Here is a 14,966-nt window from a genome sequence, read left to right as displayed (position 1 = left end):
GCTCCAAAGGTCGCAGGTTTAAATCCTGCTGTAGTGTCATTGAACAAGGTACTCACCTAAAATTTCTTCGGTAAAGTTTCCCAGCTGTACGAATGTGGAAATAACTGCAGGAAGCTGAACATTGTAAGTCCCTTGGGAGAAAAATATCAGCTAAACACAAATAAGTGTAGAATTTCAGCAGAGCAATAATAGGGGATGGCTCATGTTTAAAGTTTACATGAATAGTCTCCATCAGCAACTAGGGCATTTAGAATAATTGTTCAACTTTGTGGGTGATACCTTTATCCAAAGCAACTCATGATGATGATGATGATTTAACCGTTCAGTCAGGACCAACTTTTGGTCACTTTATAGAAAGCAACAACTCATAACCATTTTGCATTTACAACTCAAGTTACAGCTGAACGGTTTTATACAGCATCACAGGTTATATACAATCCCTTCCTCAACTGTGCTTCATAGCTGATTCCCCACCTGGGATGAGAACCAGCAATCTTCAGGCCAAGGCTCCATCTTGAACCACCACAATACCCACTCTTCTTCTCATTATAACCCACTTTTGTATGTTCACATTTTCCACTCGCCCTTTCCTGTCCCGTGAATCTCTAGCTGTCTTCATGGATTAAGTAAAAAGCAATTAGTATGGTGCGGTTAACATTTTAGTAAGGTTTTCTTTATTATGCAAATTCTTAAACTGTAATACATTTAATAAAGAGCAAAGGGTGATAAACTGGCAAGACAACTGGCAATATAGTATGATAGCCTGTTATTTTGGAAAGCTTTAACAGTACTAAAAGAAGTTGTACACTTTCAGCAGTGCATTATGCAGAAGTTTACAGATAAAAATAAGAACAATAAGCATTGTGGCAGGGGATTCTTATGTCAGGTTCCCTGCGTCCAGCTGGGTTAGCCACTTTTGCTATTTTTTTTCCCCATTCTGCATCACAACCTGTTAACGCATGAAGTGGCCGATGTGACTTTCCTGACGAGAACAACTAGTGCAGGAAAGGCAGTTGTACTAGCTGTACCCGAAAAACACTCATCTTTGGACTGAATGACTGTACCGTCCCACCCCTCCCATGCTACGCTGACAGGAGGAGAGATTTGGATGCTGGCACATGATTTTTGGGTACAGTCACTTCGTAACATACCACCGTAAGAACTAGCATACATTACACAAGTAGGTGCAAATAGGTTAAACAGATGCCATAGTACACATTTAGAGGGCACAAAGGAGATCAGAGTAGTAGAGACTTCAAAAGAGGCGAGTTTCAAGACCCTTCTTGAATGGTGATTGAGATTCAGCAGTTCTGAGTGACAGCGGGAGTTCATTCCACTACACTGGAGCCACAACTGAAAATGTCTGTGCTTTTCATTTTGGACCTTTTGTGCTTGGGACCACCAAGCGGGCAGAGGAGGAGGAGGAGCATAGCAATCTGGTTAGAGTATAGTGTGATCAGGCTTTAACCAGAGTCCCAGCTACAGGATGTGAATGGAAAGACACAAGGAGGGGGGATAAACATCCTCTAACCCCCACTAGTCAAGCCCTCAAGCCTGGTTTTAATTTTGCTTCAGTTGTTAGTTACAAGCTGGTATGAAGTTGAGAATATTTAGGGACTTAATATCCCTTTGTGTAGACTTGTGGAGGACCCGTTTATCATCAGAAATTGTTCATAATTAAAAATAAGTCCAGCAGTTGCTCTGTTCATAGAGTTTCACACAGCAATAAGCAGAGATAGAAGAGGGTGGTAGTTACAGCAAGACCCTCAAGCTCAGCAGCTTCTGTAGAGGCAAGAAGGCAGTCGGTCTTTGAAGGAGGGTAAGGAATGCACCATCAGCATACTGTCCCCTGTCAGGGCAACATTCGCCCACACAAAGGTCTCCCTTTAATCCACACAGAGGTTAGGGAGCCCAGCCCCATGTGGTGTGCAGAGCGCTTGGCTCCACTCGCTCCAAAAGCTTCTGTCAGCACAGAAGTGGTGCACTCTGCCACGGACCCTCAGGCAAACACTTGTGCACTGGTCTGGTCGGGAGACCACGAACGACCACAATCGTGTGATTTTCCTCTCCTGTGAGCAACAGCGGAAAACATCAAGGTCAGCATTTCAGCATATCCTACATGCTGCTGCACCCACATTCTGCTTCAATAAATTCCTTAGAAACCCCAACCCAGAGGAAGGAACTTCAAGTTCGAGTTTCAAGTTATATAGTTAAGTGTATAGTCAAGTTATATAGTCACGTGCAAGTTATATAGTTTTTGCATATTTGTCACAGTTAAATAACTGAGACCAAACAAATTTTAATATTACACAAAGATAACCCGCGTAAATACAAAATGCAGTTTTTAAATGATGATTTCATTTAAGGGAAAAAAGCTGTCCAAACCTACCTGGCCCCATGTGAAAAAGTAATTGCCACCTCCCCCCCTTGTTAAATCATGAATGAACTGTGATTAACCACATTTCTTGGAAAACTGAGTTAAATTTCACTTGCCACACCCAGGCCTGATTACTGCCAGATCTGTTGAATCAAGAAATCACTTAAACAGAACCTGTCTGACAAAGTGAAGCATGCCAAAACATCTCAAAAAGCAACACATCATGCCGCGATCTAAAAAAATTCAAGAACAGATGAGAAACAAAGTAATTGACATGTATCAGTCTGGAAAGAGTTACAAAGCCATTTCTAAGGCTTTGCGACTCCAGCGAACCACGGTGAGAGCCATTATCCACTAATCGAGAAAACTTGGAACAGTGGTGAACCTTCCCAGAAGTGGCCGGCCTACAAAAATTACTCCAAGAGCGCAATGACGACTCATCCAGGAGCTCATAAAAAAACCCAGAACATCATCTAAAGAATTGCAGGCTTCATTTGCCTCAGTTAAAGTCAGTGTTCATGATTCAACAATAAAGAGACTGGGCAAAAATGGCATCCATGGGAGAGTTCCAAGGCGAAAGCCACTGCTGACCAAAAAACACAAAGGCTCGTCTCACATTTGCCAAAAAACATCTTGATTATCCCCAAGACTTTTGGGCAAATATTCTGTGGACTGATGAGACAAAAGTTGAACTTTTTGGAAGGTGTGCGTCCCGTTACATCTGGCATAAACCAACACAGAATTTCATAAAAAGAACATTATACCAACAGTAAAACATGGTGGTGGTAGTGTGATGGTCTGGGGCTGCTTTGCAGCTTCAGGACCTGGACAACTTTCCATAATTGATGGAACCATGAATTCTGCGCTCTACCAGAAAATCCTGAAGGGGAATGTCCGGCCATCAGTTCGTGACCTCAAGCTCGAGCGCACTTGGGTTATGCAGCAGGACAATGATCCAAAACACACCAGCAAGTCCACCTCTGAATGGCTCCAAAAAAAAAAAAAAAAAAAAAAAAAAAAAAAAAAAAAAAAATGAAATTAAGGTTTTGGAGTGGCCTAGTCAAAGTCCGGACTTAAATCCAATTGAGATGTTGTGGCATGACCTTAAACAGGCCATTCATGCTCGAAAACCCTCTAATGTGGATGAATTAAAACAATTCTACAAAGAAGAGTGGGCCAAAATTCCTCCACAGCGATGTGAAAGACTTATTGCCAGTAATCGCAAATGCTTGATTACAGTTGTTGCCGCCAAGGGTGGCACAACCAGTTATTAGGTTTAGGGGGCAATTACTTTTTCCACATAGGGCCAGGTAGGTTTGGACAGCTTTTTTCCTTTAATAAATGAAATCATCATTTAAAAACTGCATTTTGTATCTCGGTTATCTTTGTGTAATATTAAAATTTGTTTGATGAGCTCAATCATTTAACTGACAAATATGCAAAAAAATAATTCAGGAAGGGGGCAAATACTTTTTCCACAGCACTGTAAATTGGAGGCTGGGGGTAGTGGAAGGTTATAAACAAACAAAACAATAGTTCAAGACAAGAAAACATACGGCAGCATAATGCAGAAGTGCAAAGTAAGGACATTACTATACAGTAGTGCAATTCACAGCACAAGTAAGTAGGATATGACTACGTGTAAATGCCAGTACAGTTTGGCAGTAATGGTACAATGAATAAGTAATGTAATGCAAGTATGGCAACAGCCAGATCACCGGTGATTCAATGTTCTAACAGCCTACGGGAAGAAGCTGTTTATGAAGCAGGAGCTGTGGGTGGAGATCGGTGGAGTTTCAGTAGCATTTCCCAGAGGGTCTAAGTGTGAAGAAGGCATGAGCTGGATGGTTGGCATCCATGAGGATATATTCAACCTTTCAACTGGTATATTTCAACTGGTTGTACATCTCATCGTCAGATACAGACATAAGTCAATGGGAAAATAATAAAATAAACACAATCGCCATGTTGTTGGTACAGAAGGGTGACATAATAAAGCACATTAGCAAGAACTCCAGTTCCCAGATCAAAATGTGGTTTTACAGTTAAGTGCCAATACACTTTTCAAAAATTAAATTGTGCTACAAAGTTTTTCTCCCCCCCCCCCCCCCCAGAGCCTGTTAGAGTTGTTCATATTTACAGCACAATATAGTCTTAAATTTAGCTGAGCCTGTCTGGAGTTTGCATGTGTCCATGTGTTCATGTGGTTTTCCTCCAGGTGCCCTGGTTTCCTCACAGCTAGAACATGTGGACAGACGGACAGGGTGTACCCTGCCTCCTGTTCTGTGCTTCCAGGATAGGCTGTAGAGCACTGCAAGCCTGATTAAACATGTGGTTATTATTAAAAGATGTAATTTAGAGCATCACTACATTTGTACTGTTTTAGCCATGATATTTTAAACATTAAATATAGAAAAAAACAAGACAAGATCTGCATTACAATTCTAAGAACAGCCTAGACTCTAAAAGAATAGCCTAGACTCTAAAACAGCGGGCTATATCTTCAAGCAGCTGAATAGGCACAAATTCTGACATGTCAAAGATATGTGTGCAAGAGCCACACCGAATGCACACGTGGATTTCACAGGACTGAACCGAAACACTGTGTGTGGAAAGGTGGGCAGTACCTTTGGACCCTCTGTGTCCCCTGCCACAGACTCCACCTCAAACTCCAAGCAGTGCCCAGGGACTCTCCCTTCTGGCGGTGCCCATTCCAGAAGGAACTGCCCATCCATGGTGGGTTCCAGGTTCAGAGCCTTCACAGGAGCTGGCTTCACTGGAGACACACGGAGGTGCGTGTACACGGTTAGGGGCCATTCAAACCTCCAGGGACCTTGAGGTATTGGGATGAAGCAGGTTCTTACCTTGATTCTGTACCTGCAGAATGAAGTAGGCCGCTTGCAGGGGGAGACCCATGGCAGAACCATTCACACAGATATTAAACTCTGTAAACTCAAGCAGCAAAGGCCAGTATAGCCTGCAGCCAGTCCTTTCTCTGTGCAACTCAATGTATTGAGGGCATTCCTGGGCTTGCTCCATGCCTTGGTGCCTGCAAAATGAAAGAGAGGAGCAATGTGTGCATTTTAGTTTTGATGTATGGAAATTTGGTTTCAGGATGCAGTTAAAGTTTACTTCGGTAAAGGTTAATGTTCAGTTTAAAATTACTTACTGTACATGTAACATCGGCACAAAAAGAATGAGTAAACCAAATTTACTGGAAAAAATGAACTAACCAGAGATTATCACCAATGTAACTTGATTTTATTAGGAACACAGCCCATCACTACCAATAATATAATGATCCAAATTAAAGTTTTTTTTTTTTTTTTTTGTCCACCCACTGTGCCTGCAATTAACCAGACATTTATTTCATCTGTCAAACCACTGTCCACTCCAAGTTACCTTTTTAATTATTTGTATTTTTTACGTATTAAACTGGAGCTGGAAAATTCGCTGCTTCTTGTTCATTAACTATAGTTACTGTCTGCTGTCATTTTACATTTTTCTCATTCAATCAGTAATGTTACAATGGCACCAACATGAAAGCTGTAATAATGCAGTATTCAAGACGAGGCAAGAACCCTACCAGAAGTACAGATGGTAGTGGGAATGTGGAGGTTTTGTGTTTTTCTTCGTCCAGATGCAATCCATATATTCCCCATTGTAGAATACACATGTCAGGTCTTCAATCTTGGAGCCATGGAGACCTACAGAATGTTATTTGTTACCTGTTATTTAAACACACTTCTAGACTCAGTTTTTAGTGGTTCTCATGCATGCCCTTATGCCGCGGTTTACATGATGCACTGCTGAATTTGTTACCATTAAATTTTTACAAGGTGAGATGATACAATTGGCCCATGTCTTCAGATTTAATACTGCATATTTGGAATGGATTCATTGTTAGCCTCAAGTCCTTTGCCAGCATAGTTCTTAATATCACAGTTCCCTATAAACAAACTTGGATCTTGCATAGCCAACGCTGCAGCTGCACACAGGTGGTGGATGAACTGAACAAACTGCACTGAAAAACGGTTTCAACATTTTCTTTGTTTATACTGTGTATGGAGGAAAGTGCTAGGAATTTACAACACGCTGCCTTTTTTGAGAAGTTCCTAAGAACTAGGGAGCAGCTCTTGGAACGGGATTTGCGAGTCCTTACCTGGCATGCAGCAATGCTTACCTCTTGAGTGGGCTCGTAGAACAGCCTCTGAGGACATGCTGCGGAGCTCATCGGAGCCATTAACACAAGGCCCGCTAATGAGGGTCTCTACCCTCACGTGAGCATCCTTCTCCAGGTTGAAGTAGGCGCTATAGCTGTGCTCTGTTGTTCTCACCACCTGTCAGTGGGAATGTACAGAGATCACTCAATACGCTACTGTAAGTGGGACTTGCAGTAAAGACATGGACGCTTTAAATATGCACTCTTTGGCAAGAACCTTCACATCATGAGACTTTACCTTCAACCTGTTCTCAGAGGTATCAAAGTACTGAAGCTGGAATCGAACAAAGCAATTGTTCAGATTTCGCAGGCTTGCAGGCAGAGTCCAGTTAATGTACAGGTGACCCAAGTACCCAGGATCCAGGATCTTGAGCTCAGCAGGAGGATCAGCTGTAGGACATTGAAAATCAATATTTTGTCACCTTAAACTCCAAAACAGCCACTCATCTAAAATGCATCACTAATTCTTTTATTACTTGTCTTCATTTTTATCTTTTCTTTGGAATGCCTTAAGGTGGACATTCGTGATTGTCCATTGTTTCTGTTCCCGTTAAATGAGCATTTTAACTTGTTCGTCACCACATAAACTTTACCCCAAATTTCACGTTCACCGATTTGTAAATTACGTAGCAAATTTCCCTTGAGCTCAGACAATGAGAAATAATTAGTGACCAACAACACAAATGTACTGTATGTCTTTTTAATGTTATTTAAAGTGCTAACTGAAAACAGCAGTCACTATATTGGTAATTTACACATGTGCAACTATTAACAAAATTATACAGATTTTACAGAACTGCCAGTTTTCAAACGGCACACATGGAACATGGGAATTGCGTGCCTACCTGTAACTGTGCTATGCACAAGACACAGACAGCAACAGAACTCCACAAGAGACATTGCCAGATTCCACTGAGCCCTGGACTGCATATTGTTTTTCTTTGATGCCCTGGGAAGATGCATCAAAGGATTATTTTACTCTTTTTTTAATTACTTTACCCCCTTTTCACTAGTTCAGAGGTCTTCCTTCACAGTGCAGAATCCACAGCACAGTGGGGAGGATGAACACTGGCACACACTTGCACTAATGTGCTCTGTGGTGCCTGCTCCTTACCACTCTGTGAGCACCAGGTTCTTACAGGAAATGTGACACACAAATTTACTAATTTCAATCTTACGGACATGCCTGGCTGATCATGGATATCGCTCTGTGAAAGTCAAAAACCCTGTGTCTCCTAGGCAGCAATAGCTACTGTGGGACATGGCAGTTTGCTGGTATGACAATGAGAACACTAGTCATTATTATCATAATCATCATTTTTTATTACTCCAGTTCTTTTGTGTTTCACATCTGTTCAGCTGGTATGAGAAGTATTACACTCAAGAAAAAAAACTCTTGAAAAAGAGCATATCTGAAGGTTTGGGTAAAGGTTAAATTCCAGGATTTAGGTCTAGTTAGGGTTAGCTGGTGAAGGCTGGTCAGAGATTGTTATTACAAGCAGCAGCACAACAAGCAAACAACTGATCAGAGACCCCTGTAAACTTTAATTACCTTTTGGTTAAATAGGTGTAGGAAATAACCAAATTACTGCATGTAACCTATCTATAGATATGTAAACAAAGTAGGAAATTCAACTGAAAACAGCAGGTGAGGTACTGCAACCTATAACTTCAAACTCATTTTGTACTTATGGCAAGACTTTTTTTGCTTGTTCCCACACTACTACCATAGTGCATTTTAAATAACACTTTCCCCATCTAGCTGTGCCATATATTAACTAAAGAGATCAGTGTGTTCAGTTCAGTTCAGTTATTTGTAACAGTTGGTTCTATAGCCAGCTGGTGATCATTCCAGAAATATACTACTTTAATTGTGATACAGGAACAACAGTTGGATTAAATCTACAGTAGGGGATCTGATTGTTTACTCATTGTGGAATAAGTCCAAAGCTAAGGGTGTCTGTCTGCTGATAATTAAAGCACTTGAGTGTGTAATGACATTTCAGCTACCCAGAATATCTCAAAATGCACTATTCATACAATAAACACAAATGACTGTAGGGCACATTACATAGTGTACTATAAACCAGTATACATTATAGAATATAAAGACAATATTTGTTTGCAGTTTTTTTGCACAAATTATAGGCATTAAACAAACAAAGAGCTTTTGCTGTTACAGTAACAAATGACAAAATTACCTTGCTCCAAGTGAGGGCTGTGTCTGGTATTCAGTCTGGGTGCTCCTCCAGATCTTCTCCACAGTAGGGACTTCAGCACAGTCCCATCACTCTGACAGCACCGAAGGTATGCCGTGTACTTTTGTGGCCCACTTCAACACGGAAGTGTTGCCAGGGCACCTGAAGTTTACCATACTGACTCATCCTCCTGCAAATCAGGGCTGAGGGGAACTATTACTGCTTTGCCTTCAGGCGTGCACTTTGACCACTATGCTGAGTGAGCAGAATCCATGCACCAGTAACAAATTCCTGGAAGAAATGATGCAGCTGCATATGAGTTGATCAGTTCTGTGATGTCGTGAAGTTGCCATAAATGCCAAATTTTGGAACATGTCACTTCATAGTTGTGACCTCCACTGTTCCAGCTTCTGAAAATAAAGTATTCATTCATAGTTCTTAACTTCCCTGGGAAATTACACAAGACTGTCATCAGTGACTCAATGGATCAGAATGTCATACTACTTTGCAAAGAAATCACTTTGATTAAACATAAACAATGATAAGGATCTCACCTGTTCTTATTCATACTCAGCTGTTATATTCATATTCAACTGTTCTTATTCATTACACTTGTACTTTAAGGGGGGGAAGAAAAAAAAACCACACCCCATGACCCTCAACAGTAAGAAAAGCCACCCATTTATTTTTTACAACTGAAACATTGCAACATCATACAATAACCCTACAATTTTTACAAAGGACATTGCCATGTTTTGTCTTATTGACAAGAATTTCATATCTCAATACAAAACCTTTTCAACCCATTTGATGAATTCATTTAACCTTCAAGAAGGGCTCTCAAAATTGACATTTTGTTAAACCTAAAAATTTCCATTACACTGTTGATGAATAAAAAATACAAAATAAGAACATAAAAGCTTCAGTAATATGTACAACAATTCTCCCATATTTTTTGTCCAGAGCAGCAGTACAACATGGGGACTAGGTTCATACAAATTTTGACCTCAAAGTGAGAAAACGCCACATGACGGAGACAGAAGAATGGATTAGGGTTAGCAAGACTAAGAGAGAGAGGTGCTGTAGAGGGCATCCGAGGTTTATTCCACAGAAACCAATCTGAGCTATTTGAGTAATTAACACAATAGCAGAGCACTAAATGTATCTACCGTGCACTTGCATACTGTGACTCATGCGTCAAAGTGTTGCTGTCTAATTTCAGATGTTTCTTAACAAAAAGGCCAGATGGTTAAGCTCCACTTTATTTTGACTGATTCACTTTTTCCCCTTCTAATGAAACCCAGAATTTACAGAATTAGCAACTGTCACAGAAATGTTTAAATACTTGCAGGTTTCAAAGTTATAAATTCAGCCTTGATGTTTATGTGTCACTGTTGGGTGCAAGTCCAGGGTTACCATCTGCAAGACCACAGAATACATACTTTGGTATTCAGCATTGACAGGTCATAAGGCACTCTCAAAGTTTAGATGTTCAAATTCCATCCTGAATCACGTTCCTGGTTTCAGCCATCTAATCTGATGGACCTTTCTTTTTTGGTGCAGACCTTCAACAAACATGTTACCAAAGAAGAGAACCAGGTAGTTACTGAAGAGCACCAGACATCTGCAGAAACCCAGCTATCCCGGGATTCAATTTACCATCTTATGTTATTAATATAACATAGCACCCTTGAACTGAAGCTCAATTCCTGAAGGTGGAATAAACACCTTGATGAGCAGAGACCTGGAACACATCCCCCTGAATGGAATACCTCTGGTCCTCATGTCAAACCACAAGAGATGACATCGACATGCCACAAATGACTACCACTATAAGGCAAGAGAATGGCACAAAGTGGTCTGGCACCAGACTTGACAGCAGGAGTCTTATTAAAATTCCACAGATCAGATGTTACAGTAGACACAAAACTGTAGTGATTAACAACAAGGGGTATCATGACCTCTACTTCTTCACATACATCTGAGACAACTGTCAAATGTCTTCAAAGCCTAAAAAATATAACAATCCCTAGATCTTTTGGGAGAAACCATAATATTTACAACTTTTGGCAAAAAACCTCACCAGTCTAAAATATTAATAAAAAGGTGACGGTAAAAATGTCATATATTATAAAGTGCACTGCTGAAAGTAAATTTCCATTAGGCTATTTTAAGTAACCAGTTGGTTGCAGTGATCAATGATGCAAAAGACACATTACAGCAGGCCATAAAAGGTAGTCACACACTGAGCAATTCATAGAAATTCACAACATATCTTTCAATTCTGCGAGTAAACCAGAGTACCTGCTGGAATCCCATGTGAATGTGTGTGAACATACTAACTCCACAGCAGAATCAGATCCCATTTGGACCCACAGTCAGAGCTGTGACACGACCTACCACAAACACGAGAAGAATAACCAGAAGAATACCCGTAGTGAAGAAGGAACCTTGTCTTTTCCCTTGACTGATACCTTATTTCATTCTTACTGAGAACTAAGACGTCAACCTGCTCATAAGCTCAAGAACTGGGAGTAATGCAGAAGGCAAAAGGGAAAAAACCCTCATTGGGAGACGGTAAATAATGCTCATAAAAAGAAATAATCTTAATGTTTCTGATGTGTAATGCATTGCAATGTACAAAAGTGTTCCTATTTTTGAATTAACATCAAAAAGCAGCTGAACCGTGTTTTTTCCAGAACGAACAATGGTTGTCTAATATGTCTTCTGATTTGTGATGCTGCTCACAGTTAAATGGTCAAGTGTTATTATACAAAGTCATATATCCTCATGCTGAAAGCAAGCGGGATCATTCAGAGCACTCCCTGCATGACTGCTCTCTTGACCCCATCTTGTCAATGCAGATTTCAATTTATGTTAAAACCAATACAACAATTAATACTTTTCATGTTTTCCTCCACTGGACACTGACAAAATAACTACCTTGGCATGGATTTCATATTTTAGAGTGCTCACCTTACAGCAGTCAGGGCTGGTTGATCTCACATAACATTCTGGGAAAAGTTTCATAGTCAAAGCACTTTCTCACTCACCATAACCAAAAGTGTACTGGTGGTGAAAATCTTAGGTGTTTAGACTCAATAGAAAAAATGTGAACACCCTGAACTGGCATTGCCAATGTTTAACACCTTGTTTACCTGATGACTATGTTCAGATAATGCCAAACTGAACTGGGATACTGACAGACAAAACACATTCAAACTATCTTTCAGGTAAGAGTGCCAATTCAAGCTGGAAGACGCTCAGAAATTTTTTCACCTAAAGCTCTAAAAAAAAAAAAAAAAAAAAAAAAGTTAACATGCCTCAGATATTTGCAATAAATTCACCCACAGGCAGTCCTTAGGAAGGATTAAGAAATTATGGCTATGCGTTTCTTTCAGAGCGATATCAGATGTGTATGTACAAAAGTCACCTGTGCTGCAGTCTTGAATACTGTCTTTTAAAACTGAATAGAATTAGAATTTAACAAAGAGTTGAGTTATACTGTCAGCCCTGGGGTTTTCAATTTTAAGTTGCTTGAAACTGTCAAAATGGGGCCGTTTTATGTCCTTTCTTTGAAAGGAAAGGACAGCAAGAGTTGTGGTTACAGAAGCAGTGCCCCTCTGATGTGAGACGATGCCCACTACCATACTGCTAAGGCCAGCAGCCTTAAGACTGAAGGTAGTCATCTCATGGCGCTGTTAACAAGGCAGAGCTCGGTTACTCCCCTTTACCCCACACCTTGGTGCTACAGTGGAGGTGGAAGTTCCTGGGCATTCCAGACTTTGGCAGATGGGAGGTGGAGGAGGGTGCCATCAACTTCCAACATGAAGAACTCAGGCAGGAAAGCTACATAGCTGACAGTTGTGTGGGCCTCAGTGCTGGCAACTCCAGTAGGGCCTGGACCGTCATGCTAATCCTTACAAGTCCCTTTGCCTCCAAAATATGATGGGGCAGGCACATCTTGTCCTGGAGAAACAGTAGAGACAGAGGATCACCAAGGGTCTTCACCCCTCCTGCTCTCCTTAAATGTCACTAATACAAACTCCACATGCCAAGTTGGAGTTGAAGTGTTATCACGTGATTTTCTCCAAATTTCACATGCTAACAAGAGCTGGGGGTAGGTGGAGTGTACCTGTGGCACGCCAAGCTTCTTACATGCCTCCAGGAAGCTCTCCACATTTTTGCGGCACTTTGCCATGCTTAGCTTTGGCTGTGAGAGAAATGAGAAGCAGACAGACCTGATATACTATAGACCAGAATTATAGCAACTGCAACCATTACAAACTCATTGTTTAATGAGACATTCATACAGAGCAGTAACGTACAGCACCACTACACCTGTGACACTCCTCTTCGATTGCTGTCTCCAATTCTGTTGTAGTTCTGCTGTTTGCAGCTCAGAATATAGCACTACAACCATGATATTTTCAATAAGGTAGCTCTACAAGCTGTTCTAGATATAAATGCATAAATGTGGCCATACTGTAACAGTTTAATGTACAGTACTCCAACTAGGGTTCCTGATAGAGTGTATAAACTGAAGAGCTGGACTGTTCAAATTGGAAATTTTCTGAAGCAACTGAACTTCAGGCTGTATCCGGATAGCCGCATAGACTGATTTTTCAAGGATTTGAATAGCTTTTGAGTTCAGTGCAAAAATCCTTGCCAAACTGAAGGCTGTTACATAACCCCCTGAAGCTCCAAGGTTATTTGACAGTGGATTAATGTTGAGAATTTCACTGGAAATTAAGGGGGTGTGTAGTGCAAAAACAACATCGCCCCTTGGGTTCCACGAGAGGGTCATGAGCATTTAAGTTCTGACAAGTGTTCTTTGTGGAACGTGGGATGTGAACTCACCACCGCAGGAGATGGCACATGGATGCTGGGTACTGAGCGGGGACGGATATGGTTGGCCAGATGACAAAGCACCACGCCATCCATCAGCGCAGTTCCCACATCTTCTGGAAGCACCACCTTTAGCCTGGACTCCAGGTTCTGCAGAAATATTCAGACGAGACTCATCTTTAACAGCGGACACTCCCACAGCAGAGCCAGGGCTCATGAACGGCAAAACATCAGTCACTACACTTCCATTGTTGGGCATTCATGCAGAGGCACAGAGCAAATATTACAAACCATATAGATCAGCAGGAAACTAAATTAAACTGGCAAATTATTTTTATAGACTTATCAGTTTGTTACTGTTATACACTGGGGACAACAGACCATTTGCACCCATATGTAATGTCAGAAGAGAAAGTAGCTACTGTGAAAACAACACTGTGGTTATTTTATATTTACCTGATTTCTTTGTTAACGGTAATTTAGAGATATACTACACTACTTGCACACATCTACCCATCCACACAGCAAAACAATGCCATACGCATTCCCTCAAGCCTTAACACACCGAGAACAATTTAGAGTCACTGGTTTGTATGAAACGTCTTTGGACCATGAGAGAATCCAGAGCATCCAGACGCAAAGCATGCAAACATGATGAGAACAAACTCCACGCAGACTGAGCCTAATTTGAACCCATGTCTGAATCCATAGGCCAGGAGCTGTGAAGGAATAGTACTACCAGGTGTGTCACCATGTTGTCTGCTCTGATTACAGGCATTTTGGCCGACAACCATCTCACCTGTCGTAGATGCTGGATCTGCTCCATTTCCTCCCTCATGTGCTCCATTTTCCTTCGAATTGTGAATCCTGGATCGGTACCAGTGGGTCCTTGGCTGGTTCCTCGGGAAAAGGCTGAGTTCCCAAAACAGAGAGGTCCTGCATAAGCTCTCCACACAGCTCACTGCTGCCAGCTCCATCAGTGATCTCAATTTACCACATGCTACAACTGACAAACTAAAGCAATCAGTGCATCAATGCAATTCTCACTGAAATATTTTAAATATATAGTCCAAAAACCATTACATTTTTAGTAGAGAAAACTATTTACAGCATGATTTTACCCTGGAGACACCTCAACAAGTTGAGTCATGACTTTTTTTTTTTTACAGATAAAGTGTTAAAATGTGTGTAACCGTAAATGAGCTTTTTTCAGGGTGTGTGGGCATATTCAGATCTTGCAGGTAACCAGAGTTAGGAGGAAGCCGGGACTTGCCCCACCATCACTCTCCGTTTTCCACAGAAATGGGACATACCACAGAAC

At 41.1% G+C, this 14,966-nt stretch overlaps 2 protein-coding genes across 3 annotated transcripts in view; both read right to left on the bottom strand.

Annotated features, from left to right (window-relative positions):
• Nucleotides 1-726: 726 nt before the first annotated feature.
• LOC108925286 (interleukin-13 receptor subunit alpha-2-like) lies at nt 727-7,085 on the bottom strand. Its single transcript, XM_018737113.2, has 7 exons — nt 7,076-7,085; nt 6,838-6,989; nt 6,561-6,717; nt 5,964-6,084; nt 5,242-5,426; nt 5,005-5,153; nt 727-2,069 (listed from the first exon to the last, which is right to left on the bottom strand). Exons 1-7 carry the CDS (start codon nt 7,083-7,085, stop codon nt 1,887-1,889), a joined length of 957 nt encoding a protein of 318 aa, XP_018592629.2. The 3' UTR covers nt 727-1,886.
• A 2,390-nt stretch (nt 7,086-9,475) lies between these two features.
• The window catches only part of LOC108925507 (leucine-rich repeat and calponin homology domain-containing protein 2-like), a 31,709-nt gene continuing 26,218 nt past the window's right edge, over nt 9,476-14,966 (bottom strand). For both annotated transcript variants that reach the window (XM_029257187.1, XM_018737505.2), the window contains exons 15-18: nt 14,445-14,557; nt 13,658-13,795; nt 12,933-13,010; nt 9,476-12,766 (exon numbers count right to left, since the gene is read on the bottom strand). In XM_029257187.1, coding sequence (XP_029113020.1) covers nt 12,647-12,766; nt 12,933-13,010; nt 13,658-13,795; nt 14,445-14,557 — 449 coding nt within the window. In that variant the 3' untranslated portion in view covers nt 9,476-12,646. The remainder of the gene's footprint in view (nt 12,767-12,932; nt 13,011-13,657; nt 13,796-14,444; nt 14,558-14,966) is intronic.

This window comes from Scleropages formosus, chromosome 13 (assembly GCF_900964775.1).
Source record: "Scleropages formosus chromosome 13, fSclFor1.1, whole genome shotgun sequence".
In the NCBI taxonomy this organism is placed as follows: Eukaryota; Metazoa; Chordata; class Actinopteri; order Osteoglossiformes; family Osteoglossidae; genus Scleropages; species Scleropages formosus.
Note: the sequence above shows the minus strand (reverse complement) of the source record. Positions and strands in the feature narration are given on the sequence as shown.